The sequence below is a fragment of the Vombatus ursinus genome, unplaced genomic scaffold, assembly GCF_900497805.2.
Source record: "Vombatus ursinus unplaced genomic scaffold, bare-nosed wombat genome assembly UNPS02011369.1, whole genome shotgun sequence".
Lineage (NCBI taxonomy): Eukaryota > Metazoa > Chordata > Mammalia > Diprotodontia > Vombatidae > Vombatus > Vombatus ursinus.
Window position 1 is genome coordinate 2,502,520 of NW_020951147.1, and position 16,344 is coordinate 2,518,863.

Here is a 16,344-nt window from a genome sequence, read left to right on the forward strand (position 1 = left end):
TTTCCTTCCTCTCCCCCTTTCTTCCTTTCCTTCCTCCCTTCTTCCTTTCCTTCTTCCCTCCCTTCTTCCTTTCCTTCCTCTCTCTCTCCCTTCCTTCTTTTTCTTTCCTTCCTTTTTTCTTTCCTCCTTCCCTCCCTTCTTTTCCTTCCTCTCCCCCTCCTTCCTTCCTTCCCTTCCTCTGTTCTCTTTCCTTCCGTTCTTTCATCTCTCTCTCTTCCTTTTCTTTCCTTCCTCTTTTCTTTCTTCCCTTCTCCCCTTCTTTTCCTTCCTCTCCCCTTTCTTCCTTCCCTTCCTCCCTTCTCTTTCCTTCCTTCCTTTCCTCTGTCTCCTTTCCTTCCTTCTTTTCCTTCCTTCCTTCCTTCTTCCATTCCTTCTTCCCTCCCTCCCTTCCTTCCTTCCTTCTTTTTTCAGAGCCTGGCTCTCCCTCTCTCCCCCAGGCCAGAAGCACCATAGCCACTCCCAGACCCAGTGCCCCAGCTGTCTGACCCAAATGCTTTGACCTGGGCTGGTTCTTCCCTCCACCCCAAGAAGCCTGACCATATTGGCGACAACCCATGTGTGAGCAGCGTCGCCCCGCTGCCACATAGACCACATGAGCTCGGCAGCCTCAGCCTCCCCAGCAGCACGGACCCAGGGGGGCACCACTGACCCAGGCGGGCAGCACGGACCCAGGCGGGCACCACCATACTCGGCAAAGGAAGAAATCCAAGATTTCAACCACGGTTTGTAAAAACATGTTCCAGAACACGAATAATTAAGAGAAATGAAAATTAAAGCAACTTTGAGGTTCCACCTGGCCCCCACGAGATTGACAGAGACCAGAAAAAGGAAATGCCCGATGCTGGAGGGCCTGGGCAGAGAAGCCCCGGGTGCTTGTTCCTGGGGAGCTGTGACTTGCACCAGCTGTTCTGGGAGGCCGTTCAGGACTGGCCAGAAGGCTGCCAGACTGTGCCTGTAGCCTCTGCCCCAGCTTGACCACCCAGCTGCAGGCCACACCCCCAAGAAGCCCACAGAGCCGTCCAAAAATAGTCCCAGCATCTGTTCTGTAGGATCCCCAAAAGGCAAACGAGGAGTGCCCACCTCCTGGGGACGGCCAAACAAACCGTGGCATCTGAATGGGGATGAACATTGTTGCACCATAAGAAATGATGAAATGTTCCGTGTTAGAGGAAACGGAGAAGAACCCGTGCGCTGAGAGAACAGTTCAGGCCATGACGATAGCACCGGACAGAAACAATCCAGAAAGCCTCTCGAATGCTGATAGCGGCAACGCTACACCACGGGGGCGGGGGCCGGCAGACAGAAGGGGCCACTCACTTCCTGCCAGAGCCGAAGGGCCACCAGACCGGTCACCGGGGGCTGTGCTTGGCGGGACAACTGCAGGCTCTTGGTTTTCTTTCTTTCTCTAATGTGTCTGTGGGGGCAGGGGAGCAGGAGGGAGAGGATATAAACCCGTGTTAACTGGAGAACATTATCTTCTTCTGCTTTTAAGGGAGATGGAGGCAGCGGGGAGGCCGCGATGCCGCGGTCGGGCTGCCTTGGCCCTTGCTCGCCTCTTGTGGCTTTGGTTCATGCCCTTTCGGGCAGAGGCTCGGTCCAGGAGATGACCCACCTGTTCCCCTTTGGTTTGCTGGGCACCATCAACACGGGCAGATGCTGTCTTGTCCAAAAAGCCCAAGCCTAGGGTTCCCTGCGGCTTTAGCAAGCCCCACATAGGGCTCCCAGCCCCCCAACACACACACACACACACTCTCATACCTTGGTCCACTCCCTGCCCCAAACTCCCAGGGTCCACTGTCTGCACCCTGCCACCCCGTACTTAATCCTGCCCTCTCTCCACACACCCCACATTTCCTGTGTCTCAATCTCACCATCCCATTCAGATTAGAGACGCTCAGAGGGCCCCACGGAGTGGGCCAGTCTTCTCTCTCATATCTACTATGGCCCCTAGAATAAGGTTGGCCTGTGAAGGGTGGAAGGCAGGGGGAGGAGTGGAGGCTGTTTTCCACAATACCTCTGGGGGGAAGGGGCAAGGAGGATGTGGAGGGAGAGAGCCTGAGTGAGGGCTCAAAGTACCTCCCCCAAAGCCACTGGTGGAAGGGGGCCGGGCACTGTGTGCGCCCATGTACCCATCAATTGTCAAAAGTAAGAGGGAAGATGGGCTCAGCCTGGAGTGCCCACAGAGCCCCTACTGGCCTGGCATCTGCTCTATGACACAGATTTCACCATTGGAAACCCAAACAGCATCTGCCTTATCTGTAGCAGGCACCTGAGAAGCATTGCGGGAAAGAATGACAGACAGAAGAATGAACAGAAAGACAGAACTGGAGGGACAAGGGACGAGCATGACTGGACAGGCAGCAGGAAGGCAGACATAGGTGCAGTGACCTGCCCAAGGTCACACAGCCTGGAAGTGCCCAAGGTCACATCTGAACTCAGGTCTTCCTGACTCCAGAACTGATGCAAGAAAGCGTCAATAATAATAACTTCACGTGATTCCTGGTGTTTCATAAGTAGTTTTCATTCACTTACACAGCAGGAAATTGCCCTCTGCTCACACCGCACAGGAAGGGGTCTTCTACGCCATGCCGAGGGCAGGGGCCGCACTGTCTGCGGACCAGCACACAACCGGCCCTTACCCTTAATCACCTGACAGCCTGCTCCAAATCGACTCACACCCACAGAAATGTATGAAACACCTGCCTACGTGCTGGGGCCAGAAAAGTAATACCGACCCCATGCCCTTCTCTCATGACAACCTGGCAGGTGAGCCATGCAGGATTATTCTGACCTCACAGATGAAGAAACTGAGGCTGTGACAGGGTCCTTCCCCAGGTAGGAAGTGCCCGAGCCGTGGATTAAGCCGCTGTGTCTCTGAACACCACGCTGAGCCCTTTCCACTATCTGCCGCCAACTCTGTGTGTGATAAGGAGGCCTCCCTGAGCCTCGGTGGGGAGCTCAGGCACCTGCTACCCAAGGCAGATGGGCTTCATTCTTCATCCTTCACCTTGGCGAGATCTTGCCATGGCCCAACATCCGCCACCTGGCCTGGGTCAGCTGCAGGCCCCACCTGGTGGCCAGGCCCAAGCCCGAGGCCGAGGCCAGCACACGTCAGCACCACCCTCCCACTCAAAAGGCCAGAGAGAAAAGGTTCCCAGGGTTCCCCGACACCTGATTTTTAGGATGCCATCTCTCTGGCCTACTATGAGGTCGGCACTTAGATAGGCCCTATAGGGGGAACAGAAGACAGCTTGCCCTCATGGGGCTGACAGACTAGCTGGAACCAGGGGACATGCCCTGCAACAGTGGATACAGACTGTCCAGCCAGAGTCTTCTGGGAGGCCAGGAGAGCTTTCTGGAGCAAAGCAGATGGGATCCTAGCTGCACTTGAGGGGGGGAAGAATTCGTGACTCACAGGACCACAGACTTCAAGCAGGAAGGAATCTTGGCTGGCATCTCATCCTAACATCTCAACTTACAGATGAATGCCCAGAGAGGGAAGGACATCTGTCCAAGGTCACACAGCAGCCGGCTGGTAGACTTCTGCCCCTACAGAGGTCACCTTCTCGCCCCCACAAGACTCTCTTTGCCTTCAGCCCCTTCTTCTGACTGGTCAGTTGGGGCGGGGGAAGTCACATGAAGAGGGATTTGCCACCTTCTGCCTGCCCCAGAGGGAGAACTCAGAACACTGGCTAAAAGCTGCAGAGGCAGATTCAGCCTAGGAGAATTTGCTGACAATTAGAACTGCCAAGAATGGAATGGGGCTGCCTTGGGAGGCAGGGAGTTTCCCACTGATTGGAGGTATTCAAGGAGAGACTGGCTGACCCGTGTTGGGGACGCAGTGAAGAAGGGAGAGCCTTGCTCCAATACAGGTCAGACCAGACTGACTCCTTTCCAGATCTGAGGTCCTGGCTGGATCAACTTGGGCATGTCCTGCAAGGGAGGGCTCTAAAAGCCCAAGTCTGGGACACCACCCAGCAGCCAGACATTTCCACCAAGAATCCCAGGCTGGGCACCTTGACTCAGACCTTTGAGAAAGCAATGATCTCATCAGGACGAGTGCTCCTGGAGCCCAGAGGTGGCAGCAGCTCTGAGCCTCCAGAGACAAGGAGGCACCTGGGCCAGGAGGTTAGTTCCTGCCCCTCTGCTGGCGGGCCTTTAGGCCTCAGCCAGTCTGGATCCCAGACACAGAGGCCATTGCTGGGCCACTCAGCCCCACGATTCCAGCTTGGCAGCACTGAGCAGGGCTTGGGAGCTGCTGGTACAGCCTCAGGGGGCCGTGGGTCACCTCTCAGCTTGAGGAAGCATCAGATGAACCACTCACCTCACACAAGCCCAGGCGGAAAGGAAGGAAGAAAAACCAAGGAACCTGGGCTAGTCCACAAACCCAGCTGAGGGATCAGTGTGTGACCTTGGACAAGTCTATGTCCTCAACTATAAAATGGCACTCCCTGTCAGGTTCCTTGGCCGGATCGTCATCCTCGTCCTGCCCCTTCACTTTGGATATTCCGCAAGGATCTGCCCTGACCCTTCTCGTCTCTATACCATCTCCTGTGCTGATTTCATCAATCATCTCTAGACAGAGAGATATATCCAGCCCTAACCTCTCTCCTGGGCTCCAATTCTGTACCTCCAAGTGCCTATTGGGGGGGGGGGAATCTCCAACTGGATGGAGGCATCTTAAATGCAACTGGTCCAAAGCAGAACTCGCACCCGTACCTCCAAGCCATACCCTCTTCCCGACTTGCCTGCTGCCATCTTGGGCACCACCATCCTCCCTGCAGCACACGCAGCCTCAGTCCTCCCTGACCCCTTACACTTACTCACAAGCCTGAGCAGATGCCACATATCTCATACACATCCCATTTTCTCTCTTCCCAAACCTATCACCACCTAGGTCAGCCCCACCTCCCCTGAGGTCTGGACCACTGCAATCATCTTCTGGTCAGTCTCCCTTCTCCCACCCATCCTCCACAGAGCTGTCAAAGCCAATTTTCTAAAGCCCAAGACCCATTAGACAGGGAGGTCCTATGCTAAGCACTTAGCAAGTGTAAGGAATATACAGTAAGCACTTAATAAATGCATGTTGCATTGACAGGAGGTCATAGGATAGTAAGCTCGTGGATCTAGAACAAAAAGGCACCTTAGAGATCATCAGATCCCCCTGCTTCATTTTACAGGCCCAGGGAGGGCAAAGGACTCATCCACTGTCACTCAGAGGCAGGCTTTGAACCCAGGTCCTCTCAACCAAATCCACAGTTAGCCAAGATGATTTCTAAGCTATCTGGAACCTCTGCACCATCTGGAGAAAAGGGGCTTTGGGGCTCCGGCCCCTCAGAAATCATGGAGGCCTGTGATGCCTCAGGGTGGGAAGGTCAGCCGCAAGGTAAGAATGTGCAGTCCCGACCTGGGTGGGCCCAGGGGACAGAGACTGAGCCCCTCCAAATGGCCTTGGGGCCAGAGACTGGGGGAAGGGACCGCGGGACTCTGGCCTCCTAGGCAGTCTCGGGGGCTCCCGGGACAAGCCATCAGGGCCCTGGGCCTCTCCAGCTGCCCTCAGGAGCCTCCCAAGCAAGGATGCTAAGGTCAAACCAGGCAGGTGACTGTGGTCCGGGAGCCCAGGGAAGCTGTGGTCTGTGGGAGAACAGAAGTGACCTGGAGAGCCGGTCACCAGGGGCGCGTCCTGGTCACTCCGGGTACCTGCCATACCCCCTACCAGGTCCCCAGGGCACAGAACCTGCCCAGCAGAGATGCAGAGGTCATGGACTGTCCGAGCTGGGGGAGGGGGACTTAGCGGGCACAGTCGAGCGACAGGCGGGCCCTGAGCACCGGGGCCGTCTGAATTACATCCAGGGTTGGGGGCGGGGCGAGAGGTGTGCCACGGGACAAAGAGGAGAGAAAGTGAGACCTCCAGGGAGAGTTGGGCTCCCTACAGGGGGGCATGAGGAAGCACCCAGTTCCCCCCCCCCCCCCAACTTTGGGTCAGCTCTGGCCGATCCCGGGGCGGGCGCAGGGGATGTCCAGGACCTTCCCAGAGCTCGGCCGAGGGGTCGGGGAGAGGAGGGCAGGGCGGCCAAAGGGGAGCCGGCGCCCCAGGTCAGTCCTCCTGCCCCTCCCCCGCCTCGGCCCCTCCCCCTCCCTTCCAGGGGCTGCAGCCCTTCCGCTCCGCCCCGTCCCAACAAAGTCAGTTCGAGCTCTCGATCGCCGCCCTCCCCAGGCCCCCTCCCCGCCGGAGGCCTGCAGCACCTGGCCCCCGCCCCACCTGGGCCCCCGCCCCGGCTCACCTGGCTCGGCCGGGGCGCCGTACGAGCGGCCGGGGCCGGGGCCGCGCCCGCCCAGCCCGTCCGGGGGGCCCGAGCCCGAGACGCGGGGGCTGCGAGCCCCGGACAGCAGGGGCTCGCTCTCCTCCATGGGGCCGCCGAGGCCGGGGCAGCCGCCACGCGTGTGCTCGCCGCCGTGCCCCCGCCGCCGCCTCCGCGGAGCGCCGTCCCAAGCTGCGCCTCCGCCGCCCTCCCGGGCCCAGCCTGGGGCGGGTCCGTCCCGTGACGCTACGGGGCTCCCCTCCTGGGGCTGCCCAATGAGCTTGGAGGGAATCCCGTGACCCGGGAGACGTGGCTGCCCCGGCCCCGCCCCTAGGCAGGGAGGCTACCCTGGAGCCCCCCCCAACCCGGCGGGAGCGCTATGGAGGATGAGGGGGGGGCCGGGGGACCCGGACAGCCCCCCTGGAACCCGGCAAAGCTAGGGAGTCAGGCCCAGACTCTCGTATCCGGAAACTCACTAACTAGTTAATTACTGCGGGCCAGAGGTGGGAGGAGGGGGATGGGGACGTAGGCGGGGGCAGGGCGGGGGGCGTCCTTCTCGAGCCCCAGGGGTCTCGGCTGCCCCAAGCGCAGAATCTCAGAGCTGGTGGGCGACGGGCTGCCAGAGTCAGGGAGCCGTGGACTCAGCAGTCTCAACTTTTCTCTGCCTTAGTTTCCCCATGTGTAAAATGGTGTGATGATAGCCCGGGGCCTCCCTCGTAGAGCTGCGTTTGAGGATCAGATGGGATATCTGTAAAGCGCTTGGCAAATCTTTAAGTGATACAGAAATGGTATTGTTGTGGGGAGTGACACCTGAGGGCTCGGTACCTTGGGGAACAACCCATTGGATTCTCATGGCGGGGGGAGGGGGGGAGACAGAGAGAGAAGGAGTGAAGGAAGGAAGAGAAAGGGAAGAAAAGAAAGGAAGGATTCATTGCACCCAGGGACCATTCTTCTGATTGTTAGGAAGTTTTTCCTTGTAGCCTTCATTTGCTGTTGAGAAGAGCAGCATGTTGAGAATTCCTCCTGGCTGTACCCAGCTGGTTCACCACCACCCAAGTTCTAGTGTAGGCAGCTAGGTGGCAGAACAGATTGCATACTGGAGTCAGGAAGACCTGAGTTCAAATCCTGCCTCAGATACTCATTAGCTGTGCCCGGGCAAGTCATTTCACCTCTGTCTGCCTCAGTTTTTGTCATCTGTAAAATCGGAATCATAATAGCACCTACCTCCCAGGCCGATTGTGAGGATCCATTGGGATCACCTATATAAAATGCCTTGCAAACCTTAAAGCAACATATATAAATGTGCACTATTATTATTACATTAAAATACACTCAAGTTCTCTAGTTTCAGAGGGAAACTGCCCAGAAGTTAAGGATGGGGAACATGAAGTAGACTGAGAGTTGAAAGGGGCCTTGGAGATGATCTGGGCTTTCAAGTAGATGCTTTGAAGTCTGCTCTGCCCCGCTCCAAGATCTGCCAGCAGACCTCATTTTACTGCTTCCCAGATAATGCGTTTTCTACAGATTGAAGGTTTCTGGCGACCTGTGTCAAGCGTAAGTGTCAGCACCATTTTCCCAACAACTCGTGTTCAGCTTGTGTCTCTGCATCACATTTTGGTCATTCTCACAATATTTCAAGCTTTTTCATTACTGTTCTATCTGTTATGACGATCTGGGATCAGTGATCTTTGATGTTGCTACTGTAATTGGGGGGGGGGGACACCACAAACCATGCCCATGTAAGACAGAAATTGCCATGGAGAAGCTAGGTGGAGCTGTGCCCCTGTGTATGTCACTTAATCTGTTTGCCTCAGTTTCCTTATCTGTAAAATGGGGATAATAATAGCACAAACCTTTCAGTAACTTCCCTTATTGCTTCTCCATCTCACTCTCCACAGCAGCTATTCCAAACCTCCTCTTCTGTCTTCAAACTTCCCATGTTTTCCCTGCCTCCCTCTGCTCTGAGGCCCTCGCTTTACACTTGAACGAGAAAATAGAACCTACTCAATGTGGACGGCTCCCACTTTTCCTCTTCTCCACACTTCAGAGCCCCTTGACATTATTCCCTTCTCTCTCTTCACTTGTTCCGGTCTCTGATAAGGATTCAGGTCATCTAACGTTTATTAAGTACCTACTGTGTGATAGGAAGTGTGCTAAGTGTTAGGGATATGAAAAGAAACAAGGCTCTCTTCTTGAGGAGTTCACTAGCTAATGGAGAGGTGGTCCTTTTCCTCCACAAAACCATCAGGTCTGTGTCCTTAATCTCATGGCTCTTCATCTATTTCTCAACCTATCCTTATCTACCAGTTCCTTCCCAGCTGCTTACAGACATACCCAGGTCTCTTCCATCCCTAAAAAATTATCATGAGACCCTACCATTCTCTAGAAGCCTATAGCTCTCCTTCCTTTTGCCTCCACTTTCTCTGTCTTTCTGTCTCTGTCTGTCTGTCTGTCTCTGTCTCTCTGTCTCTCTCTGTCTCTCTCTCTTTTCTAAACCCCCTGTAATTCAGCTTATAATTCATCACTCAACTGAAACTGCTCTCTCCCAAATTACCAATGGACAAAAGTATTTATAGAAGCTCTTTGTCGTGGTAAAGAACTAGAAATGAGGGGTGATACCCATTCACTGGGGAATGGACCAGACAAGTTATGGCATATGAATGTGATGGAATATTACTGTGCTGTAGGAAATGATGAAGGGGGTGTATGAACTGATGCAGGGTGAGGTAAGCAAAACAACTTTTACAGTAACAAAAACATTGTAAAGACAAACGACTTCGGAAGATGTGAGCACTCTGATCAATGCAATAACCGACCACAATTCCAGAGGACCAGTGAGGAGCCAAACTGGCCGCCTCCTGCCAGAGGTGTGATGGGCTCAGGATGCAAAATGAAATCGTTTTGGACAAAGCTGATGCAAGAATTTGTTTTGTTTGACCATACACATATGTTACGAGGATTTTGTGTTTCTGTTTTTCAGTAGGAGTGGGGAAGGGCGGAGGGAAAGAAAATAGATTTTTGTTCATGGGAAAAAAATGATTTTAAAAAGTGACCCATGATCCCTTAATTGATTAATGGACTTTTCTCAATTCCCACCCTTCTTGACATCCTTGCAGTACTGGACACTACTGACCATCCTCTCATCTTGGTTATTTGTTCCTCTTGGGACGTTAGCCTTCTGGATCCCCCCTGTGTCAGTCCCTTCTCCATTCAGCTGCCAAGAAGATGTTCCTAAAGCCGCAGAGAAGCTAGATGGAGCTATGTGACCCTGGGTAAGTCACTTGTTTGCCTCAGTTTCCTTATCTGTAAAAATGGGAATAATAATAGCATAAACCTTTCAGGATTGTTGTGAGGATCCAGTGGAGATATTCTTAAAGTGCTATATAAATGCTAGTGTAGCTCTGACCATGTCACCCCCCACACTCAATAAACTCCAGTGTTCCCTATTACCTCCGTGGTCAAATATGAAATCCTCTGTTTGACTTTTAAAGCCCTTCATAACATGATCCCTTCCTTCCTACCTTTCTGGTCTTCTTACACCTTACTCCCCTCCAAATTGGGATGATAATTTTGATGCCCTCTACTCAAATTAATCAGTTTATTCAGTTGATTGTGATTTGATGAGTATCAGTGATTATATCTGTGAATTAAGCAGAATAGGATTGTTTGAGGTAATTATGTCAGTTGATGCTGTTAGGATGAGTTATGAATGATTAATCTGCCATGTATTCATAATTATATTAACTGTCTGATTTATCAGTTAGATTCATATTGTTGGTTAGACTCAGAATAAGAATGGAATTGCGCCACCCCCCACCCCCTCCAGTCTGTAATGTGCTATAACAAGGTTCATAAGCTGCTGAAATACCCCATCACCCCTATGAATCACTGCCATCCACTTCCTGGTGACCTTTACTTTAAACCGCAACGTCCTTGGTCCCTAGGACACTGTGGGTCAAACACTAAGGCCTTCTGATTTGCAGAAGGCTTGAGATGTTGTTGGAAGGGTCTCAGGACCTTTGGACAGCCCTTCCTGAGATGAACTCTGGAAGGCCTGTTGACCAAGTGATTCTGATTGATGGACGTTGCCCTTAGCCAGTCATAAGATTTCTGCACTTCTGGAGTTGACCAATTGTGGAATTGTACCGCCTCATTCTGGTTTTGGTTCTCCCCCAATGACTATAAAAACAATTTCTCTTCAAGCAGAGGGCTCCCTGATCATGAGGAAGAATTTAGACCCAATTTATTAGGGACTCCAGACTCCTTCATAAGTTAATTAATCATGCTTGGAGATCTCAGTGACTTTCTTCCAACTCCTTCCCTTCTCACTGCCCATCCCCCATGGCTGGCATGCCCTCCCTTCTCACCTCCAAGCCTCAGCTAAAATCCCACCTTCTACAGGAAGCCCACCCTTGGCCCCCTCAACGCCAGTGCCTCCCCTAGGAGACGGCCTCCAGTTTACCCGATACAAGCTTGTTTGTGCAGTTATTTGCATGTTACCTCCCCCATTTGATTGAGAGAAGGGACTGTCTTTTGCCTCTTTTTGTATCCCCAACACTTAGCACAGTGCCTGGCACATAGTAGGTACTTAATAAATGCTTGTTGACTTGACGTGGCTTTGCTCTCTTCCCACCTGTCTGACCACACCTTCTCAGTCTCCTGTGTTGGGTGGTTATGCATATCGCTCCCCCAACTCTGAGTGGCCCCCGACTCTCTGTCTTGGGCCCTCTCCTCTTTTCTCTCTACACTCTCAGCTATTTTGTCAACTCTCACTGATTCAATTATGATCTCTCTGCAGATGACTCCCAGACCTGCAATCCAGCCTCAGTCTCTCTCCTGAGCTCCATTTCTGCATCACCATTTGTTTTCCTGTTGGACTTTTCCAACTGGGTGTCCCATAGGACACCCCAATTTAACATGCCCAAAACCATACTCATGAACTTCCTTCCCAAATTCACCCCTCTTCCTACTGTTTCTGACTCTGCCAAGTGCACCACCATCCCTCCAGTTACCCCCTCCTCCTCTCTAATCTTTGCACCCCTGGTGTCATCCTGGACCTCACTCTTCTCATCCTACATATTCCATTTGTCCTATTTTTTTTTAAGGCAATTGGGGTTAAGTGACTTGCCCAGGGTCACACAGCTAGTAAGTGTCAAGTGTTTGGTCTGAGGCCGGATTTGAACTCAGGTCCTCTTGACTTCAGGGCGGGTGCTCTATCCACTGCACCACCTAGCTGCCCCTCATCCTTCATATTCCAAGAGGTGCCATATTGGTCAATTTTACCCCAACAAGGGATCTCTTCTATCCCTTCTCTCCCCTCACATGGTCATCACCCAAGTCTGGACCCTAATCATCTCTCCACTAGACTCTTTTACTTATATACGTGTGTATATGTATACATACACACACACATGTACACACATAAACATATACATACATACATACATACATATACTATAGCCTATTTGGTCTGAATGAATGAAAACTCTCTGTGGGTGGCAGGTGGTTAGAATCACAGGCCAAAAGAATCTTTCCTTTACAGAAGAGCTTTGTGATGTTTGTAGTGGCCTCCTTCTCATCTCCTCCTTTAGATGTGCCCTGGGGCATGACTCAATACCCTCACTCAGAAGTATTTGGAGCCCCTTGAACTGATGAGGAAAGGTCAACAGCTGAAGAACAGGTTCCCCGGGGCTAATTGCCTCTGAGGGAGGAGTCCAAGAAGGCTCTCGCCCAGCCTCCTTCCACCACTCAAATCTGCTTATTCAGTCATTAGCTAAGGTTGATGGTCTGAATTTCTGTGGTTGACTCTTTCCCTGTATTGGTCATGCATGTGAAATCATCCTCAGCAATGCCCCAAAAGGTTCCCGCCTCTCATCAGGGTCTCTGCCAATGAAGACTGCAGCCAGTGGAGACAAGCCTCAGCGCCCAATCTCTGGTCCCCAGATTCCGCTTCCATTCCTCCGCTGTACCCCATGTCGCATATCTTCTCTCAGACTCCTTGGCTGTGAGCCAAGAGTCTCTATCTCTTTCTCTCTCCTTGAATCAATGCCCAAAGCTTCCCTCTCTAACCCTGGTGTCCCAGGCCCCCAAACCCTCGTGACATCAGGCCCAAAGACCTTCCATTCTGACTGGCAGCCCTCCAATTCCCAGGGTGCCATTGTTCTAAATTCCACATGGGAAGTGTTGTAACTTTAGCTACCATTCACTCCTAGAACTCAGTCAGCAAGCAACATACATGCTATCAGATTCAGCATTTACTAAGTGTTTACTGTGTACCAAACACTGTGCTAGGCACAAAGACAGACAGACAGACAGACAGACATACACACACACACACACACACACACACACACTCACACACACACACACACACACACACACACATACACACACACACTCCAAGTGATAATATCATAGACTTAAAATTAATTGACAGACTGACTGACTGAGGTGAAGAAGGAATTTGTTGTGGGAAAGGCTCAATGCCTAAAATGAGGAACAGCCAGTACAAATTGTGGAAGCCCAGAGATGGAAGGTCACGTGGGAGAAACAGTGAGTGGGTGACGACAGTTGGGCTAAAGAGGCACAAGAAGCTGCAGGTTAGAAGGGACCAGTCTGCAAAGGACTTTCACTGGCAAACAAGAATTTCCATCTGCTTCTGGAGCTCTTGGGAGCCACTGGAATTTATCGGGTAAGGGAGCAGGGGTGACCTGGGCAGGCCCGTGCTTTAAGAAAATCTCTTTGGAGGATACCTGGAGGATGCTTTGGAGAAGGGAAGGCTTGGGACCTGAAGACCAGTCAGAAGGCTGTTTACAAACGTCCAGGGGAAGGATGATGAGGGCCTGAGCTGGGGTGCAGGGGGCTGTGTTGTAGACACAGAAATGTTGAACTTGGCAATTGATTGGGTGAGGGAATGAGGGACACAGAGAGGCCTCTCGGATGACCTTCCACGTTCTCTGTGTGCATCCTGTTTGGACCTATGTGCCTGCTGTCCACTGCCCACCCCCAACTCCTTACAGTTAAGCTCCAAGAGGATTCTTTTGGTTTTTATTTGTGTCTCAGGTGGTTCTCATGGTACCTAGCTACACTCTCTGCCTCCTTTCCTCCTTCCCCTCCTCTCACACACTCAGGTCTTTGCTATCTATCTTCTAACCTCATCATCCACCGAAACTGCCCTCCCCAAAGTCATCAACAATCTTTCCTCAGAGCCAAATCTGCAGGCCTTCCCTCAGTCCTCACCCCTCCCACCTCCTCTGCTGCATTTGACACTGCTGACCACCCTTTCCTCCCCTTCAGGCTTTCACAATTCGGCTCCTCTCCCTCCCTCTCTCTCCTTTGCTGCCTCATGTTCCTTAACTGCGGGTGCTCCCCAAGGTCCTGCCCAGGTCTTCTTCTCTTCTCCCTTTACATTCTATGGTCACCTAATCTGATCCCATGGGTTTAACTATCAACTCTATGCAGATGACTCTCAGATCTTTATTTCTAGCCCCAGTCTCTCCCCTCCCATCCCCCAGCCTCAGTCTCATATCACCAACCACCTACTGGACATTTCAGACTGAAGGTCCTGGAGACATCTTAAACTCAATATGTCCAAAACTAAACTCATTATCTTTCCACCCAAACCCTCCCCTATACCAGCCTCTCTATTTCTGTCTGAGGCACCAGTGTTCTTCCAGTGTCCCGGGTTCATGTTGTTGAGTCATTTCAGTAATGTCTAACTCTTCTGACCCCATTTGGGGTTTTCTTGGCAGAGATACTGGAGTGGTTTGCCATTTCCAGCTCATTTTACAGATGAGGAAACTGAGGCAAACAGGGTGAAGTGACTTGCCTAGGGTCACACAGCTAGTAAGTATGTGAGTCTGGATTTGAACTCAGGTCCTCCTGACTACAGGGCTGGCTCTCTATCCAGTGCTGCCCCAGGTCCATAAGCTCATCATTTTCCCTGACTACTCATCCCCTCAATCTATATGCCAAATTAGTTGCCAAGTCTTGCCCTTTCTATCTTTCCGGCAGCAAGCCTCCCTCTCACAGGCAACCATCTTAGTTCAGGTCCTCATCACTATTGCTTTGATTTTTTGCAAATGGCTGCCAAAGGGAATTTTCTTTAAGCACTGCCCTGACCACGTCTCACCCCCACTCAACCAACCCTATTGCTCTCCTTTTCCTCTGGGCTAAAATGTAACCTCCTCTGCTTAGCTATGAAAGCCTTCTCCAACTTCAACTCAGCCAGTCTTTCCGGCCTCACTGGACATTGCTCACCTTTCCATAGTCTGTGATGCAGCCCAACAGGCTTGCTCCTTCTCATGTCCCACTTCTGTGCCTTTGTATTAACCATCTTCCGTGCCTGGAACACACTGCTTCCTTGCCTTCACCCTTTAAGATGCAACTCAGGCACCATCTTTGGGGTGAAGCTTTTCCTGAACTACTTGACCACTAGTACTCAGCAGACTAATAATAAAAATAATAATAGCTAACATTTATATAGCACTTTCTATGTGCCAGGCACTGTGCTAAGCATTTTATAGTTATTTGATCCTCACAATAACCCTGGGAGGTAGGTGTTATTATTATTATCCCCATTTTACAGAGGAGGAAACTGAGGCAGTCAGCAGTAAAGTGACATGCCCAGGGTTACACAGCTTGAAAATGTCTGAAGCCAGATTTGAACTCGGGATTTCCTTACTACAGGCCTGGTGCTCTATCCACTGTGCCACCTACCTGCCCCTAGTACTAAATGCTCCCTTGTCCTACTTTGTATTTATTTAACTACTTTGTATTTATATTTATTAACTTTGTATTATATTTATATTTAGCTATGTTGTATTATATTTATTAACTGTATTATTTTATATTTAGCTACTTTCTATTATATTTGTATTTAACTACTTTGTATTATATTTACATTTATTAACTTTATCCTGTATGTATTTTTGTATGTACATGTCTTCTGTATTAGAACATCAGCTCCTTGCGAGTGAAGATTGTTGCCTTTTTTATACTTATAACCCCAGCACCCAGCCCAATGCCTGGCACACAGTAGGTGCTTAATAAATATTTGTTGGGTCATTTGCCCAATAATCACCAAACAGCCCCAAGTCGAGGATCCCTCTGTTTTGTTTTATCTTTGTTTGTTTTTGGTCTCACCTGGAGGTCCTTACAAATATCAGGGCCAGGAAAATGTAGCCAAACTAGCTACATCCTGGGTGCAAGTGTACCAGTCCTGCTGCCTGCTTCGGCTGCTTTACATGGTGTGAAGTAGCCCATCCTTCCCCAAGTACAAATGTATTCTGAATGGCATCTCCCCCTTACCAGTCATTGTCTCTGTTCCCTGACCCTTACATTCTAAAAAGTTATCAGACTCTAAAAGGGACCCCCCTTACAGTGTGAAAGAGGGGTTCTATTTGTTTTGTTTGGGCAATAAACAGCTAATAGTAGAAAATCCCACTGTCTGTGGTATAAGATTGAAGATTTTACAAAAACAGTCACAGCATGTGAGAGCAAAGGCTCAGAGCTTAGTGTGCACACAACAACCCTTTTAAGAGGTAAAATTGGGCTCATGATTTCAAGAGAGTAGAAAGTACTGGGGGAGGAAGGACAGGGACACAGGAGACACGGGAATGCCTGAATGATTCATGGCTTGGCTACTAGGTAAAGGAAGGTGAGAACAGAAGAGAGACAGGAAAAAAAAAGGCAGGAGAAAGAGTGGGGAAGTTCCAGATCGTTATTAACATTAGGGAAATACAAATTAAAACAGCTCAGGTTTCGCCTCAAATCTCTCAAATTGGGAAAGATAATAAAAGATGAAAACAGTCAACCATGGCAGAGCTGCAGAAAAATAGGCATACTCATACACTCTTGGTGGAGCTGAAAATTGGTGCAAGCATTCTGGAAAAACATTTGTAATCATGCAAGAACAGTCACTGAATTGTTTATACCCTTTGACTCACAGTTACCATATACCCCAAGGAGGTAAAGGAAGAAATGTTACTTTCATATATAAACATTTGTAACCATACTTTTGTAGTTGCAAAACTACCGGAAA

General features: G+C 50.9%; 1 protein-coding gene across 6 annotated transcripts in view; it reads right to left on the bottom strand.

Moving 5' to 3' along the window:
• TPCN2 (two pore segment channel 2) overlaps positions 1 to 1,685 on the bottom strand; it is a 31,359-nt gene extending 29,674 nt beyond the window's left edge. Inside the window, exon 1 of one of the 6 annotated variants that reach the window (XM_027856099.1) lies at positions 1,081 to 1,675. In XM_027856099.1, the coding sequence (XP_027711900.1) occupies positions 1,081 to 1,129 (49 nt within the window). In that variant the 5' untranslated portion in view covers positions 1,130 to 1,675. Of the gene's footprint in view, positions 1 to 649; positions 702 to 1,080 lie in introns of those variants that run through there. The other 5 variants (XM_027856097.1, XM_027856100.1, XM_027856101.1 and 2 more) reach the window with 5 other exon arrangements.
• Positions 1,686 to 16,344: the final 14,659 nt, after the last annotated feature.